The sequence below is a fragment of the Oxyura jamaicensis genome, chromosome 3 (genome assembly GCF_011077185.1).
Source record: "Oxyura jamaicensis isolate SHBP4307 breed ruddy duck chromosome 3, BPBGC_Ojam_1.0, whole genome shotgun sequence".
NCBI lineage: Eukaryota > Metazoa > Chordata > Aves > Anseriformes > Anatidae > Oxyura > Oxyura jamaicensis.
Window position 1 is genome coordinate 85,508,695 of NC_048895.1, and position 17,956 is coordinate 85,526,650.

Sequence of the window (17,956 nt, forward strand, 5' to 3'; positions counted from 1 at the left end):
CTACAAACACTGAACTTTGTGCTACCACAGATTCTTTGCTTTGGTAGTAAATTTTAATTAAATACAAATTAAATTGAAAAAGCTGCTAAAATGCAAAAAATGGGGGGAAAAAATCTTTTATCTCCATCCATAGCTTCTCTACCAACATGGTATTTCAACCATCATTCAAGAAAACAGTATCACAATAAATTTGCATGATAGCTGCTCTCAGAACAAACCATTAATGGCTCACTAGTAGTAGTAAGATATAAAAGTGGATTAAATCATGTTTAGAAATCCAGCATATATCCATATAGCCCCACTTTCTTTATACTTCAGGGGAGGGAAAAAAAAAAAAAAAAAAAAAAAAAGTTTAGAAAATTAAGGTAATGCAAGCAAATTCCTATTTAGTGTGAAAATAAGAGCCATCTAGTGGTGACAGTGTTATCCCACAATGAAACACATGGGAACTGACAGCCCAAAATACATTGCAAGACTCATCAACTTTTATAAGAAACAGCTGTAAAGGGCTAACTACCTTAGTACATATATAAATACATATAATATACATATATAAATAATACCATAAATAATGAAACAGAAGGATTTTTAAATTACCTGTGAGCTTTTTGTTTTTGTTTTGTTCATCGAAACAAGTGAAAATGCAGAGAAGGTGACAAATCATGGCAGGTGCATAGCCCAATTTTTTTTTTTTAAGGAAAATGAAACACCATCACAAAAAATGACCCTCTGACACAGTGGGTCACGCCTACTTGTCACACAGAAACACACAGATACTTTTCAGCTTTTCAACACACCAGGGCTGTAATGTACAACCATAGATAATGCTCAGAATGTTTGTCCTTAGTAACACAATCGATCTTTATTTCCACTAGTGTGAAAGTAAACTGTGATCATCAAATCTGGGGAGAGAGTAGCTGTTAATGCAGTTAATGCAGTTAATACTTAATCATTTATTCAGTCATACTAACTCCTCTGATTTCTTTTTATTTATTTATATTTTTCCTCTGTGGGACTGTTCTGGTTTTGTTTGTCATGCATTTTTTTGCATGGGATAAGAAAAGAATCTGTAGGAACTACTGTCCCCTTTTGTGTGCCACCTGGTTTTGTCCAAATAGGGACTAAACTTTGTAATTTCCAATAATACAACTGACCAGATCAAAGTACTCGAAATAAATGTTCTGCTTTGTTGTTTTGTTCAGTTTTTATATATAGGTAAAGGTTTGACTGACAGTAAAGTTATCTTGTGATTTATTGTACTTCTTTGGTGCCCAGCTGTTAGACGTTGTGTGTACATACAAGTACAGTCCAGGAGCAAGGCAGCTCACAAATCAACATGCACATTTTATACAGCAAAAGGAAATCAAGCAAGCTAAAACTGCTTTTGTTGATCTTAAATTCAGAAATAATTATTATAATAAAAAAAATAGCCACATAACTGTAGAGGGGTTAGAAATGAACAGCTCTGCTGAATTAATTTCCAGCAGTGAAGCACATCCTGGTGTGTGTCTGAGATTTCCAGTAGTATTATAAAGAAAGTGATGCTTATTTTTCATTGAAATTAATATTATTGAGTTTCCAGGGCACTGAATTGGCTCTGGAAGAAAATTTTCAGCCTAGATAGTAATTATATAGCTGAAATAGCCAGTATCAATCTTTTAAAACTGCAGATTTTTCTTCTTAAGAAATATGAAGCCCACATAACTAGGAGTGGACATTTTTCTTCTGTGCTGATGTTTTAAGTGATTTTGATTTCTCTAGACCAGACTTGAAACCAAGTCCTTCTCTAGGGCTAAGACTGTGTGTGCAAACTTCCTTTGGAGAGTTCAGGTCACTCAGGACACGCTGTCCTGTGTAGCCCAGCTCCTATCTGCTCTCCTTTTCTTCTCTCCTCCCTCTTCTTTACACACTCATTACTTTTTGCCTTTCTTGATTCACACATCTTATTGAGACTGTGTGCTGATAAGAACAAAATTCGTATGCTCTGTCCTGCTTCTCATCTTTTACCTTCTGTTTATGGCTTTAACTTCTGATACACAAGAAACTGCCTCCATCAGACAAGACTGGTGGTTGCAGCCTTCCCCCTTATTACTCCATCAGCATACAGTTTGGTGTTAATATGACTCTTTCTGATCCTTTTAGTCATGTCTATGTAGAAGTAGGGAATGAGAAAGAACTAGACCCGTGTGACAAGTCAGGACTTTACGCTGTCTCTGACTTGGGCCTTCCAATGAGCATCAACCGACTCAATTTTCCCTTCATCTCACAGAGGCATCCCTTACTAATACTTAAAAACAAAGAAACAAAAGCACAGCAGTTTTTTCCCAAAGCTAATACATCTCTTCTGACAAAGCCCTGCAAAGATGTATTTTCCATTGACAGTGCCATTATTCCTGTGTTGCAGTCCTCATAGTGTTGTGCAATACTCACTAAACTAATTCCCTCCCCTGGTCATGGCCTAAAGCACGTGTTTAAGGTGATTACAGCAAATACTACTTCTTGCACATAGGCAAGACTATAGCATGGCATGACTATATCCTTGAGTACAAAACCAGCACTTTACAGTAGGAAACGATCAACAATATTAAAGTGCGAAAATCCTTGTCAGTAAAATAAAAATAAAGTCACAGCTTAATAAGGATGGGGTAAACAAATGTACAAGTAAATATAAGCTTGCATGCTTGCTGTGTCATCTAGAGAAAGAAAAAAATGTGTCCTTTTATGCCGGACTATATCCTCCCATTAACATGCACAAGTAGCAAGCCAGTAAATGTGTACTGTTTTCTCTAGCTGCCACAGAGCTTGCCAAATACTTTGGGGGCAATGCCTCAATGCCTCAATTAATGATTTACCCATCCTTTACAGCTGATCAGGCAGACCCATGCAAATTCATGGCATGTGATGAATTTTCTGAATGCATAATGAACGAGTGGACAAAAGAGGCTGACTGCCTTTGTAAACCTGGTTACACAAGCCAAGACGGATTACCCTGCCGGAGCCTGTGTGAGATGGAACCGCATCTTTGTGTCAATGGTGGGAACTGTGAGTTAGTTCCAGGAAAAGGAGCTGTCTGCAGGTAAATAAATGATTCTTGACATGAATTCTGGCCACACACCCCTGGTTCTATTCCATGAACAATGTAAAACTGTGCTAACAAGTAAAGAACTTAATATTCAGATACTTTAAACTACATTGCAATACCCTTCTTTAGTATAAATAGTTTCAATGTGGATAAATCCTGTTTGACCTATTAGATAGAACACACAGAACACCATGATCTAGCTGTTTATTAGAGATGCGTATGCAAGTTATTAGAAATTCAGCATCATTAGCAGAGATGACAAGCACACCACCACACATTCTTTTCAGACTTCTAGATACATCATGGAAAAATAACACATTCACATTTTTGTTATTGATTACTTAGTATCTTAAGAAATTAAGTTTTTCTAAGTCATATTAAAAAGGAAATCTATATTCTTACCAGCACACCTGTGAACACTAATCTGATTCGTTCTCTTTTAATACTGATTTTAGTATTAGGTTAACGAGACGTCTTTTTAGAATACTTAGGATTAATGTCAAAAATTAAGACTACTAAGCAAATTATTCATATGATAATTTCACTGCAAGAACACAACTGCCACAATTCATTTTCTGCAGTGGGCACCACAGAAAAGATAGCAGAAAATTATGTTGAATTCACCACAATGACTTGCAAGAGTCAGAGTAGTGTAGCGGCAGTATTTTAACTAGTAATCAGCCTGCAATTTAAATGGGTCCTCCTAAAAACTTTACTGAACCAGCCTACTGCTCCAAAACCAACCCACTACAAAAAATAACTGCTTTCCATATCAGAAAAGCTGTACATATTTGTACAGCTTTTATTATGTACATATTAATGTACAGAAATTACAAAAACATCATTTGGTATGATAAAAATATTAAAAATAATACACGAAACTTCTGTGAATTACAACAAATTACATACAAACTTAATATACTAGTCTCAGACTCAAGCAAACTTGTACGGTCTCAATAGTAAATTATGGCCAAGGAATTATGGCCATTTGCTTTAGTCAAGCACTTGTTTTGCTTGTGAATTTCCTCAGAACCACACTAGTTTTTCCATCAACTGGAAACCCTGTGATTCTCATACAATATGAGAACCTTCTCCCTCACCTTAAAGTAGAATTCCCATTTCAGACCTCACTAGTCAGATTAAAGTCACCAACAAACACAATACAGGCTTCCGAGACGTGTTTAGGAATTACTCCAAAACATAGGCAAAGGATGTATCACTGTTTTTTTGCTTAACACTCATTTTCATTAATCTAAATATTTTCCTTCTTCTGTTACGAATCACGTTATTCCTTACAGATGCATAGCAATGTACTGTGAATAGTGTGCTTATAATTTAACTGCATATTTTCTTTTGTTTTCACTGAGGTACTCTGTATTTTCTGCCCTCAAGTTCTGCATATTTTTCTCTTCCTCTCCCCATTTTAGATGCCCTGTACGCAGACACACGTTCCACCAAGGACAGCGTTGTGCAAAATTTGCTCCAGAACCCACACATCCCTTCACTTTTAAAGCTCTCATTTTTGGCTTACTAAGCCTTGTTTTTCTTTTCATCATTTTCATTATTAAGTTGAGAAGAAAAAGACAAAGAAACTTTAATTTGGAGTAAGCGGCTCATTCTTCACATTTAAAAAATAAAAATAAAAAAAAAATCATCTTTTTTATTTTGCAACTTAAAGTCTTACCTAAACAAAAATGTTCTGCATTGTAGAAGTCCTACTCTCAACAGCCGCACTTCAGAAAATGCTGTAAGGATTAATCCCGCTTTTGAACACGATGAACCCTTAACTAGCTTTTGCCATACGGCTTGTAGCGTAAGTGCTTGTGCCAGTTCTTCAGAGATCACTGATCAGGAAGCATTACACAACCTTGAAAACACAATTCAGTATGGAGGTAAAATGCATGGAATTCCTTGTTATTCAACACACAGTCCCTCCTCAAATAACAGGTCCTGCTTCGTGTTGTAGCTCTACAGCTAAACTAAATTTGATTCTAAGCTCTTCCTCAGCAATTTCATGACTAAAAATACTAATTCCTATATTTACTTTCTACATTTACTTCCGTCTTGGTTTCATAACACAGTGTAGAACTGCTTTTCTTACAGCTCTTTTGCATGGCTTTGGTGCTCCGCTCTGTCCAAGTGCCTTTTGTTATTTAGTGAAATAACTAATCTGGTGGTGGTTTTCTTGTTTGTTTTAAACTGCTGCAGGTCACCAGACGAGTTTACAAAGCCAGGACTGACGAGTTAGTCTCTGAAATTCTGCATTTCCAGCATCAGCCAGACAAAAACAAGGTTTGTGACTATTTTCAAGAGATTTAAAATTCCACCGAGTTTCCTCTTTGTAAATGTTACCAGGAAGCCTCTCTGTACTAGTTCCAACCAAAGAAAAACTCATTTTCTTTGGATGTTTGATATGACAACCACAATCCATTTTGAAGTGCTTTTATGCAACAGGGTTCAATTCTATGTATATATTTGCTAAAAACACACAAAGAAGGAAAATCTGAAATGAAAGCTCAACACAGAATGCAAACCAAAGGGGAGGCTTGCATATAGCAATGACTGATCCTTTAAAAATACATAGTGCCTGTTTCAACTATGTAGAGTTGAAACAGACAGGAATTCCAGCTTGAGAAGATTACCACTCACATCTCAGACATTATTTCAAGTACAGGATAAGTCTTGTATCTTTAGGGAAGAGGAAAAAAAAAAAAAAAAAAAAAAAAAGGAAAGGAAAGGAAAAGAGAAAAGTCAACACTTTCTCTAAAATCATCAAACTCTCTTAATTCTGATGTATCAGAATGCGATCTCTTGAAAAGACAAAAAGCTTTTACTTTGTTGTTTCATTTTTCTGAATCACAGCCCATCTTAGAACTAAAGAATTTCAACTATAGCTGCTAGCAGTTATCACCGAGTGGAATTTCACTAGATATACACTACTGGAGACAGGATACTGGGCTACAAGAATCTTTGTTATGAGCCCTCACAGCTGGTTTTATGTAAATAAAGGAAGAACGATTTATTTTTGCCTATCTTCATCACACGGAGGATTCCTGCCCAGGCCTGATGTCTTCGGGCACTTAAGGTGACAGGTACAGACTGAGCTGACAAGTGGGGAGACAGGAACACAATGATAGAGATCTACAAGACAGCAGGGAGGAGCTGTTCCGAAAAGCTCAAGAACAAATTGGCTTTCCTGCTGATAAAAAACAAGAACACAGGTGCTGGCAATTGTGTTCAAGTCCTAGAAGGAAGCATTTTGGTACACCCCTCTTCAAAGAAATGTGTCTGTGGGTAGACCAATAAATGTTACTTTTATATTGGCTACTTAAAATTACTATTTGCAAAAGTGTTAAATATATTATGAAAGGTATAAAATGGCACAACATCAGTGGGAGAAAGCTGGGCCTGTGATATCTGGACTATATCTGAATTGGCAAAAGTATACCGATAAAGCTCTTCTCAAAATCTAGTTAAGAAAATGAATTTAGGTGAGAAGTGGGGCAACCACAAAGTAGAAATGGGATTTAAAAAAAAAAAAAAAAAAAGCGTTCACTTCAGAGGTTTTATGTTGAATATGATTTTAGTAACTTGGAAAAAGATGATAGAGAAGAAGGAGGGAATGCGTACAGTTTCAGCTAATGAAAGCTGTGTTCTAAGAGCAACACTTCCATGTCACAGTCTGGAAAATTCCTTTGGGGCCAGAATACGACATTTCAATTGAATATTCGGGCGCAGTTGGCTATCTAGAATTTTTAAGCCAAATTGAAACTTCCAATTTGTTTGTTTTGCTTTGTTTTGCCATGTGCAATGACAGCACAAGGCCAACAAGCCTGCGTCTAGGTGGCCTGCTACGGTTGAATCAAACATACCGAGGTTCTCAAAAATGATCCTGCTGATCTGAATCTCTGCTGCCTACCTTATCCTGACACGTTTTCTCCTCCTTAGAGATGGAAGTTGAAAACACGAGCTCATTCAAAATGCATCATTTCTTCTGTAACATCCCCTGTCCCTATCAGTGACTCAGCTGGATGTTCTCCATTCAGTGAAAAGGGTGCTGAAAAATAAGACTTTCAACTGCTAGGGTATTACATCAAGCTGTCTGTAAAGTCTATTATTTTGCACTTGATCTAACAGATGTTATTCTATAAATTTGTCATTTATTTGTGCTTGTACGTTGCATTTAGTGAGTGGGCTTCATTTTCAAAATGTTATCTGGCAAAATTCAGTAATGGATCTAACTCTCAATGAGAAAAAGGATCCCATCTAAAGGGTCCTCACAAACGATTCTAAGCTTGCAAAAGACATGTGCTGACAGAGAAAATCGGTTGTAACAAATTTAAACAAAACCTTGGAAGACCAAGAAGTATTTGACACAAAATAACCCAGAAGCACAGGCAATAAACCACTGGATAAGAGAGGATGGTAGAACAATTCATTTCCTGATGCTAAATCTAATTGGCACAGACTCAGATCACTTATTTTGATGTAATGCAGATGGAGCCTATTATAGATAGGCTATCAGATAGGCATTATAGATTATCCCTCAGAAATACCTAAAATGTTATTCATCAGAGTTAGTGACTGCCATTTAGCATCATCTTCTGAAAAAGTGATTTTCAGTCACCAAATGACCAAAATTATATTTGAGGAAAAAAGAAGACTGCGATTTGTTTCATCCTCATGTCAGTCAAGCAAACAGTATTTTGGATTAAAATAATACAAAAGCAATGTGAGCTCCCCTACCAATATCAGAGATTTAGTGTTTCATTACCACAGTCACAAGGGAAAGATGACCTAAAATACCATACAGATGGAAGTGCTGTGCTCTTAGTTCAAAATTTATGGCATTAGGTTTTACACATTTTAAGTTTGCTTGGCACTATTGCTGCTCTTACACCAAAACAGTGCTGAGGAACGAAATGTCCTAAAGTCTTATTTATCCCTGGTGTGCTGGTAATTGTAACTCCTGTAGATATTTTAGCTACAGCTTCTTTTGCAGCAAATTGCATTGTTATTATTTTACAGCCAAAAATACACTCTTCAAATTATGAAGGTATAGATAGCACTTGTTTGTTATTTCTTACGGAAACACAACGTTGTTACACCAGGGAGAGAAATAATAATTCTTCTCTAACTCCATGATTTAGTATCCATGATCTAACTCCATGATTTAGTAAAATAGCTTCAGGAGCAGGATTATCTCAATTCTCCTTAGAATGAACTGGAGACTATCTCAAAAGATTTTAGTGAGCTCTTGACTATTAGCAGCAGATAAATATTAAATTTTCAAAATGAGAAATGCTTTTTAAATGTCTTACAATGATTTCTCTTACAGGTACTCAGAATAACACAGTCTGCATTACTCAAGACAGCAGTTCAGGTTGACAATGCACATGAAAAAAAATCGAGGATTCCTACAGACGTATCACTTTCTCTTCAAAAATTAGTACACATTTAACACATCATATTAAAGAAAAATAACACTATCAGGTCTATCAACTATCTGACCATGTCCAAAATTTGTCTGGTAAGAGGTCACCAGTGTTAAGATGCCTGCACTAAGCATCCAGTGTGTATATATCTTAATCATATTTTTATTTCACATTCTTGGGCTAGAAATGGATTTTGCTCAAAAGTGGCATTTTTTGCAATACTGTATTAACTAATACTGTACAACCACTCTGGTAAAAATGCAGATCAAACTTTCAAGCAGACCTACACCATTTAATTAACTTTTCTTACCAACACTAGAGCAGAGTAAGCAGCAAACATGAAAATTTATGAGCTGTCATTAGTAAAGGTCTTACCTCTTCCCACAGGTACATTTAAAGTGTTTGGGAACTTCTCCATTCTCTCCTTACTATGCTCACACTGCAAATCACACAGAAGTTGGAAATATTTTTTAATGGCTTCCTTGAAAATCAGATTCCTGTTTTTCTGTTAATAAAAGCATGATGTATATACATATGTACAGATACACTTCACTGCTTAATTCCTGGTGACAGAATCACAACGGTTTGAGTTGGCAGGGCCCTCTGGAGGCCATCTGCTCCAACCCCTGTTCAAGCAGGACCACCTGGAGCAGGTTGCTCAGGACCACGTCCAAGTGGCTGCTGAACACCTCCAACAGAGTTAAACTGTCTTCTCCTTGAACTTCTCCTCAAACTGTCTTCTCCTTCAAAATTTTTGAAGAGAAAAAATATTTGCAGTTTTCTTCATCGTTTAAGAACATGAGATTTACATTCACAACTACCTTCCTAGTAGCAAGTACAAAGCCATGCACAAACGTACTTTAAATTCAGTGTATAACTTTGAAAGGTTACTATTAATTTTTCTAGAAGAAATCCGGGCAGACAATGGGTGGCCATTAATTACTTATAGGCTTAGCAATTTATGCCCTACAGATCCACCATCCTGATTCAAATATAAGCATTACTTTACTTTGAACATCTTTTTCTTGAGTGTACATATATATATAAACATATATATATGCACCATGGCAGTGCTGTATAACATTTAGGCACTGTTTGCTGCTTGGCACACACCAGAAGTTGTATTTACAGCTCAAAGCGAGCTTCTGCAAAGTTCATGACTACACTGGATGACAGCTCCTCATTCAGACGTGAAACTTTCACATATTCAGGATAGTGGCTGATTGTAGTTAGAGCTCTTTTTAACTGTTAGTACCACATGATTACCATAGCAAAGACTGAAGTTTAGTTTACATTATTATATACACCCCTCAGCAGTGCCCATTTACAAACTTAGTTAATATAAACAATTAACTGCACAAACAGGTCTCCTTGAAAAAAAAAACAACTGATGATTGTGTACAAATGAAGGCAATGTACCAAGGACACAAGTTCAAGTTTCTACAGCTGAAACCATATTGTTATTTAGTCTATTCACTAGAAAATACTTTAAAACAAAACATTAAGAAGCTGTTTTACACAGTAACACTTCGGAATAAAACTTCACTTTAAAAATAGTGCTTGCAGGGCACTGGATGTCATCCCCGTCAACAGCATTAGCTTTTTACAATTGCTCTTGTAAGTTAAGATGCATTAAGAATGCTGAAAGCATTCTTTTTTTTTTTTTTTTTTCCATTACAAATGTATTTTTGTATGTGTTTAGTGCATTTGCATTCATACCCATTATCATTAGGTTAAAGAATAAGTAATTTTAAATTGTGTACTTTAAAAATGATTATTCATGACTGTATTTATTACTCCCAATTATTAATTACCAAATATATTTGCTGGATGTAAGCCTTTTGTATTTCAATAAAATATAATAAAACTATTACTTGAAAATTTCACAGGGAATTGAATTATTATTTAATCTCATACTACAATGTAGCACATTATCTTAAAGGTGATGTTTACCTGTAGTTCCAACAGTAGCTGGAAATTGAAACAAAATTATACCTAATAAAGTCTGAATTACTTCAATTGTCTTAAATTGAAAAATACTACTCTGATTTGGCCCTTGAAACAGTTTGATAACTTTTTTTAAAAAAAAAAAAAAAAAAAAAAAACACCCTGCTCAAACAAAGATTTTCTTGAAGCATATAAACTCAAAATATTTTAAGTGATTTCATTAGTCACTGATTGTTATGATCTAAAATGAAGGAGATGCAAACAGTAAACAGCACAGCAAACAACAAATGCATTGGTTACAATAAAATTCTCATGGTAAAGTGATAGCAATAAAGGTTTAAATAAATAGCAATACAAGTAAGAAAATATGTTTTAAAAAAATCCTCAGAATTGAGACAATGGTAACAGCATTGGAAGTTCTTAATATCAGAATGTTATTTTAGAAGAACATTCAAAGAGGAAAGAAAAAACCTTTTCTAGAGTAGCTTTAAGCACCACATACATCTGGTAAAAAGGCAGCAGGCAGTTCAAGCACTGAATCCTTCTCATAACTTAATTTACCCTTACCTTGTACTTTAATTTTTTTAAGACAAAACAGCACGAGAGATGCAACTGAGATTTCAACATGGAATATATTTATTTATTTAAATTTTCAGTACAGTATTAGAAGGTCATTTAAATACTTTAAAAATATTTTTGGGAAAAAAAAAACAAACAAAAACAGGCTTCTACTACAAAAAGGAAACCAGTCTCATCAGTGGGTGAAAGACCTTGAGTAGCATTCTCTAGAAAATTCGTATTACTGGTCAGCTAGTCAGGAACGTAGCCTAGCATGGTGATTCTCTTTCTCTCCTTTTAATTCTGGAGTGTTTCATGGAGAAGATCTCAACTACAATGAACAGCTACACTGAGAGGCAGGAAGAAATGTTTACAAAAAACAAACACACAGAACTAAGACAAAGAGTTTAACTCATCATTTTGCTTCAAAAACATTTTTTTTTTCTGTGTAACTGTAGATCAGAAGGGCATTAAGATAATACCACAATCCCTGAGATCAGAGATTGATTCCAAATCAGCCAACAGTATCACTGACACAGTAGACAAGACAACGGAGAAAATCTGTAAAAGCAGATGAATATTGCCTCACGTAAAAAAAAAATAGTTCTGAAGTGAACCAAAAATTACTTTTGTTGCACAAAAAGATCAGCAAAACTAAAATCAGATGGTTTTGATATAGAAGAAAAAAGGTATGCTACTGTGCAAAATAGAAAACCCTGATTTTTGGAATGTATCTTCTGGTTGCCTCAGGCATACTGCTGGAGCAATGCAGAGAAGTGGGAACATGTCAACTGAAACCATCCAGCCACCGGTTCCTCTTCCTATTTCAAATTTTTAATTTCTCTCACAGCTAATATTTTTTCATTTAGCTAACAAGAATTCCCAGAGAACCCAATCTGAAAAATAAAGTTTCCTTCTGATACCAGTCCGTAGCTAACTTACTGTCTCAGAACAGCCTGCATCAAGGAAACACTGGCATAATGAAAGGAACAGACTGGAAGAATTACATTAATTATTTTATTTATTTTAAGTTCCCCACAGTTATGTTTACATAGATATATATATACACATACATAAGTATATATATATGTATATACATACACCTGTACACACATACACTTAAGTATGAGGTTCTTTGCTTAGTGTTCAGTCTCGTAAGATCTGCTTTACATATATAAACTGAGACCGAACATGGTAAGTCAAGAATTTAAATCCAGACAGTAATAAATATAGTGCAGGGCTTCTCACCACTATCAGTTCAGTGATTTTCTTTTCCTTGTATCACATAAATAGCCAAAGCTTTTTGCAGTGCTAGGTTTCTGGAGACTGGGATTTCTGAAACCTTCACTCCAATCCACTAACACATTAACCCAGTAACCTAAATTTCATAACAGCACCTTTACACTTGTGCAACGTTGTATAGGTGTGCACTCAGCTTGCTAGCCAACAGTATGATGCACTTCTTTCATCTTCCAGGCAAAAATTACTGCTTCGGTGAAAAGGGTTTTTTTGGGTGAAATGAAAACATGTTTTCCAGTTTGCAATCACAAGACCAAAAAGCAGAGTGGGCATTCTGTGGAAGCTCAGATTCCCCAACGTAGCCAATTCCTACAGAGTTAACGTACTACTCAAATATCTTCACAGGTATTCCAGTAAGGAGTGCATTTAGACAAAGGCAGGTAAGCACAATCTATGGTCAGAAAGGATGTAATGCATTATGAGTTTTCTCTGTATACAAACTGTACCTCCTGGAAGTTATTAAATATATTTATGTATTTAAAAAATAAAATTTTAACGTTTTCCAAAAAGTTTCAAACATAGTAAACTGAAAGGAAATTATTTTCCAGTGTGAGAAATCTTTGCCAATTTATACATCAAGCCCTCATTTTTAAACCAGGTTGAATAAGTAATTGGACATCAAGTTACTTGCATTTCCAATTCCTATCAGAGAGATAAAATACATAAGCAAGTTTAATTTGTTGAAATAATGGCCAGGATGCTGAAACAATCACGTAAGTGAATAAGACACACCTTAAAACTGTAGAAAATTAATAATTCCTATCCACAAAATCTTTCATTGCTTGATTAAGGAACTGTTACAAGCTAGGGCACTTGACAGAGGAGATTAAGATAAGATCAGTGCCTGAATCACTACAATATTCCAGAATACTAAAATTGTAGCTAATTCAGCAGCACATGGCATATAAATGATGAATTATGCTATTGGACCAAATTTTTATATAGTTTAACAAAAGGTACAGACCTTGTGCATCTTATTACAGTTAAAATATACAGAACATCTGAGGATCAGGTCTCAATGTTTAATTAAGTTATATCACCACCCAAAAGCTGAACATATTTCCCTTATGCTATCCTTAATCTTATATGCCTCCAGATATAAATCTTGGACAATTTTGAATACTATATTTAAATTACACTACATGGCTAAGTGAATTGTCCAAGAACAGACAAATATCCTAATACAAATTTGGTCAGAAAAATAGAAGCCTAAAGGAGACTTGTACTTTAAAAAAAAAAAAAGTAAGAAAGAAAGAGCAGGAAAGGAAACTGAGAGAAGTGGTATAAGCCCTAATGAGCAGTACATTCTTTGTGTACAATATTATAGAATATTGACATATATAAATGCTCTTCTCAGAACATACAGAAAAACATTTATCTTAAACCGAGACAGAGTGCATTAAGTAGGAATTTATGAGTCTCAAGTGTAGGAGGATTTCCCATCAGTTTCAGAAGAAGTCAGTAAATACAGACACTAACCAGTTTTCAAATCAGGACATAAAATAAATGTCTCAGATTATATAAAAGAATACTCCAACTTCTCCAGAACAGAAGTCAAAGCTAAGGCCTCACAATTCCAGTTATAAGATACAGCATATCCTCTTTAGTAAACCACCACTTAAAACCAACTATTTAGTGTTTTGAAGAAGAGATTTTATCAAAAGGTGGTTGCAATGCAGTTCTTTGTACTATTTACTCAAGTACAGATAGATTACTTAAAAGTGTTAAGAGTAGTTAGAGAAACTGTTAAAGAAAATGCCATGTATAAACAAAATGCAACAAACTACACTGACTGAAAATTCTTCGGGGTCCTCATTTCTAGTAAGGCTCTCTACCCAAATTAAACATCATACATTACAAATTAACAAACCACATGATTAATAAAATCTGTTCACTTTATATTAAACATCTCTAATATGATTATAGAACGTTTACGTCCTCTGCTGCATAAAGGAACTCTTCCCTTTGTATCACAGGCAAGGGTTCTCATCTCACATACCACTGTGCAAAATGACCACTTATTTCAATAGGTTCTGCAGCATAGCTGTAGCATACGTAGGACGAGCTTGTCTGCTTGCAATTGCATTTTGAAGATACTGGATACCTCCACAGCGCTCCCAAATTTCTTCAAACTGTCTCGGCAAAATTTCAGCACCTCGCTTTCGAGTTAAGCCAGTCTCTTCAAGATTAAGCTCACACATATCCATATCATCCTTACCTGAAATCGTAGAGGGAAAAAGAAAAACCTTTGTAAAGCTTTTACATCATTCAAAGGTCCCCCTAGCAAAGGTCTTGTTAATTAGATTTCCTCTCTCAAGCTCTGGCTTGTTGATAAACTTCCGAGCTTATGAGGGAAGAAGTCTTCAGAAGTATTTCTACACACAGGGTAGAAAAGCAGTGTCAGAATAAACTAGTATCAGATTCTGAAACAGACACAATTTAAAAGTGTTAAAAAGAAAGCGAGAAGGAACAAAAGGGAAGATGCCAGAAAGATCGTCTCAATATATTCTCCTGAAATCCACTACTGAATCTGTTTTAGACATATAGACAGTGTTTTGCAGTCAAACAGTTACATTTTTTAGACATGGCAGTGACTAAGAACTTGAGAATTTTGATCAAATCGCCAGTACTCCTAATCTGTCAGCCTCCCATGCTAAACAAAATTCAGTTTGCCAAATGGTATTGTCCACGTGGAATCCAATGAAACAAAAAGTGCAGCTCTCTCACTGTATTTCAATCTTATTTTTATTAGGTGATCTGTTGAATGTGTTATTCACGACAGCTGTGCTACTTTTAGCTAGGGGCTTAGACATTGAACAGACAGAAACTGGTATAATTAATTCTATTAAAAATAATTAGCAGAAAACTAAGGAACTTTGGTTGCTAGCAAAGCGTCACTGTGTGAAGCTATTAAATGTATTACAGCCTTCTCATCAAATTAAAGACGTAAACTTAAAACACTCAACTATAAACAGAGCATTTCTCCAGTACTTCTTCCCCTTTTCATTATCCACCAGAAAAGGAGGATACTAGAAATCCAACCATATCCTCAGCTGTATCAACAGAAGTGAGACCAGCAGGCTGAGGGAAGTGATTCTCCCCCTCTACTCTGCTCTCAGGAGACCCCACCTGGAGTGCTGCATTCATCCCTCGGGCCATAAGAAGGACATGGATATATTGGAGCGAGCCCTGAGGCATCCACAAGGATGATCAGAGGGTTGGAACACCTCTCCTATAAAGACAGCCTGAGGAAGTTGGGGTTGTTCAGTCTGGAGAAGAGAAGGCTCTGGGGAGGCCTTCCAATATTTAAAGAGGGCCTACAGGAAAGACAGGGAGGGACTCTTTGTCAGGGAGCATAGGTATAGGAAAAGGAGTAATGGCTTTAAATTAAAAGAGGTGGTGAGGCACTGGCATAGGTTGCCCAGAGGATGCCTGGAAGTGTTCAGGGCCAGATGGGACTTTGTGCAACCTGATCTAGTGGGAGGAGTCCCTGCCCATGGCAGGTGGGCTGGAACTAGATGGTTGTAAGGTCCCTTCCAACCACAACCATTCTACAATACATTTCATTAGCAGATAAATCTTTACCTATCCCTTGCCACATGTAGTTTTTATTTAAAACATTTAAGATTAAAAAGTCATTCTTCCATATTAGGCAGCATAAATATTGTAAAAGTACCAGTTTGCTACTGGCACTGTACTACAGAAAGGCAGAACATCACGTGCACACATTTTTTTGATACTAACTGCTGTAATTTTTCAAAGCCAAATAGGATTCTCTGTCCTAGGTTAAAGTACATGCAAAAGTAAACTACGTGACTAGTTACACCTCTGAATGATGTTCCATGACATCTGGCCACCATCAACAGCAGTTCCAAATCCTCAAATTCTGCCTAGACATGAACTGCTGATGAAAGAAGAGGATACAACTTGCAAAATTTGTATCATCAGCCTCCTTTCTAAAATGAAGTCATCAGCTCTGAACCCTCCCAACATCCAAATTCTGCTTTCAATACCAACCAGCTACGAGGAGAATGGGTGCCTTGTCAGGATGAAGTTCCATCTGTCGAGCAATCCATGGCCCATCAAAATGTGCATACCACCAACCCTTCTTCTTGTTCTGGGGGTCTTTGTATTGGTCCATGGGACGAATAAAGGGAATGCGGAAGTAACGCTGTTGTCTGTTTATTTCAATCTCCTGCTGCCTGGCTTGTAGCTGGGTTGTCAGGTTCTGTTGAGCTATTATACAACAAAACAAACAAACAACAACAACAAATAAATGCATATTATGATTTGCTTGATTGATCACCAAACTAAAAACAACAAACTAAATACAAGGCTCATCAAGCCTGAATGTATTGCCATCTCATATAATGTGTGTGCTACGACACTGGTAAGAAAAGATTCATGTTTATTTTAAGTATATATAATTTGTACATGGCATCCCTAAATTAAGTTTAGACAGAAGCAAAAAAAATATCACAATTTGCTTTAAATTAGTATTTTAAGTATAACTTTCTATATAAAATATCTTACCAACCAGAAGTATTAATCAGTAACTGCTCCAGTTTAGGCTCTTTGTAAAACAAGGTCACTGTGCAAAGCAGCATTTTCAGTTATAGTAATACAAAGCACCACTCAGAGATTTTTCTTTTGACAAACAAGGATATGCAATACTGTTAGAAATCGCTACGTTGTTAATAAAAATGTTGACAAATAACTGCTTACCACAAAACAACCTTTAAAAAGAACTGCCTAAATTGTTGCGTACTAAACTCCAGCACTAGAACTACTTTCTGGACACTTTCTTTTTCAAAGTATTTATATCGGACCTTTGAAGTCAATTGACCAAACTTCTCCAGGATACAGAGTTATATGAAATCTGTTAAAGTTTCATATAAATATTTTTGATGATCACTTCTCACGTGCATTTTTGACTCCCTTGGAGTCCCACACATTTATTTCAGACTTCGGAGAAGTACCTCCTTTTGAATAAAGATAAATACTCTCATCAACTCATTAACGGATGAACTTTCTTACTGTTAAATATACAGTATTATAATCAGTTTTAATAGTAAATGCTCTTACAAACAAGATCCCTTCTTTTAGTAACTGTCTCCTGCAAAAAGTTATTGATCTTGTTTTAGTGTTTTGTAATGAGTATCCTGTTTAAGAAATTCTGAATGTCAACCTATAAAAAAGAACATCAGTATTACCAGCCCGGTGCTTCAGCATAAAGGGAATAATTAAAAGTGAGTTCCCTTTTTGTCCATTGCCTATAAAGAAGTAAAACTAATTGTTGAGCTAAGATTTAATAGATGAAAAATGACAATCACTTCTAGTAATTTATTTTACAGTTATGAACAAGAATGTGAAGAGTGGGATCTTTAAAAATATATATTTTATAGATCATGTCTCCTATTTTTTTGTCCCATGTCCGCATTTACAAAAACAAGAAAAACAAAACAGATTTTAATAGATGAACGCTGCATTTATACATCAGATCTGATAAAGCATGTGTTTCATACTGAAATATAGCCTACAGTTCACAGGACATTATTTCTATGATTTGTGAATTGTCTGAGCATCTATCAGAGCCAATCAGTGCTTTAGTATTGTCAAACTCTTTTTGTACTGT

General features: G+C 35.7%; 2 protein-coding genes across 10 annotated transcripts in view; one reads left to right on the forward strand and one right to left on the reverse strand.

Moving 5' to 3' along the window:
- IMPG1 (interphotoreceptor matrix proteoglycan 1) overlaps nucleotides 1–9,901 on the forward strand; it is a 62,955-nt gene extending 53,054 nt beyond the window's left edge. The window contains exons 15-17 of the mRNA XM_035320938.1: nucleotides 2,866–3,076; nucleotides 5,291–5,374; nucleotides 8,421–9,901. Of these exons, the coding sequence (XP_035176829.1) occupies nucleotides 2,866–3,076; nucleotides 5,291–5,330 (251 nt within the window). The 3' untranslated portion in view covers nucleotides 5,331–5,374; nucleotides 8,421–9,901. The remainder of the gene's footprint in view (nucleotides 1–2,865; nucleotides 3,077–5,290; nucleotides 5,375–8,420) is intronic.
- Nucleotides 9,902–11,077: 1,176 nt separating this feature from the next.
- MYO6 (myosin VI) overlaps nucleotides 11,078–17,956 on the reverse strand; it is a 104,702-nt gene continuing 97,823 nt past the window's right edge. For 6 of the 9 annotated variants that reach the window (XM_035320930.1, XM_035320932.1, XM_035320931.1 and 3 more), the window contains 2 exons: nucleotides 16,339–16,557; nucleotides 14,340–14,539 (listed from right to left, as the gene is read on the reverse strand). In XM_035320930.1, the coding sequence (XP_035176821.1) occupies nucleotides 14,340–14,539; nucleotides 16,339–16,557 (419 nt within the window). Of the gene's footprint in view, nucleotides 14,540–16,338; nucleotides 16,558–17,956 lie in introns of all 9 variants that reach the window. The other 3 variants (XM_035320933.1, XM_035320929.1, XM_035320927.1) reach the window with 1 other exon arrangement.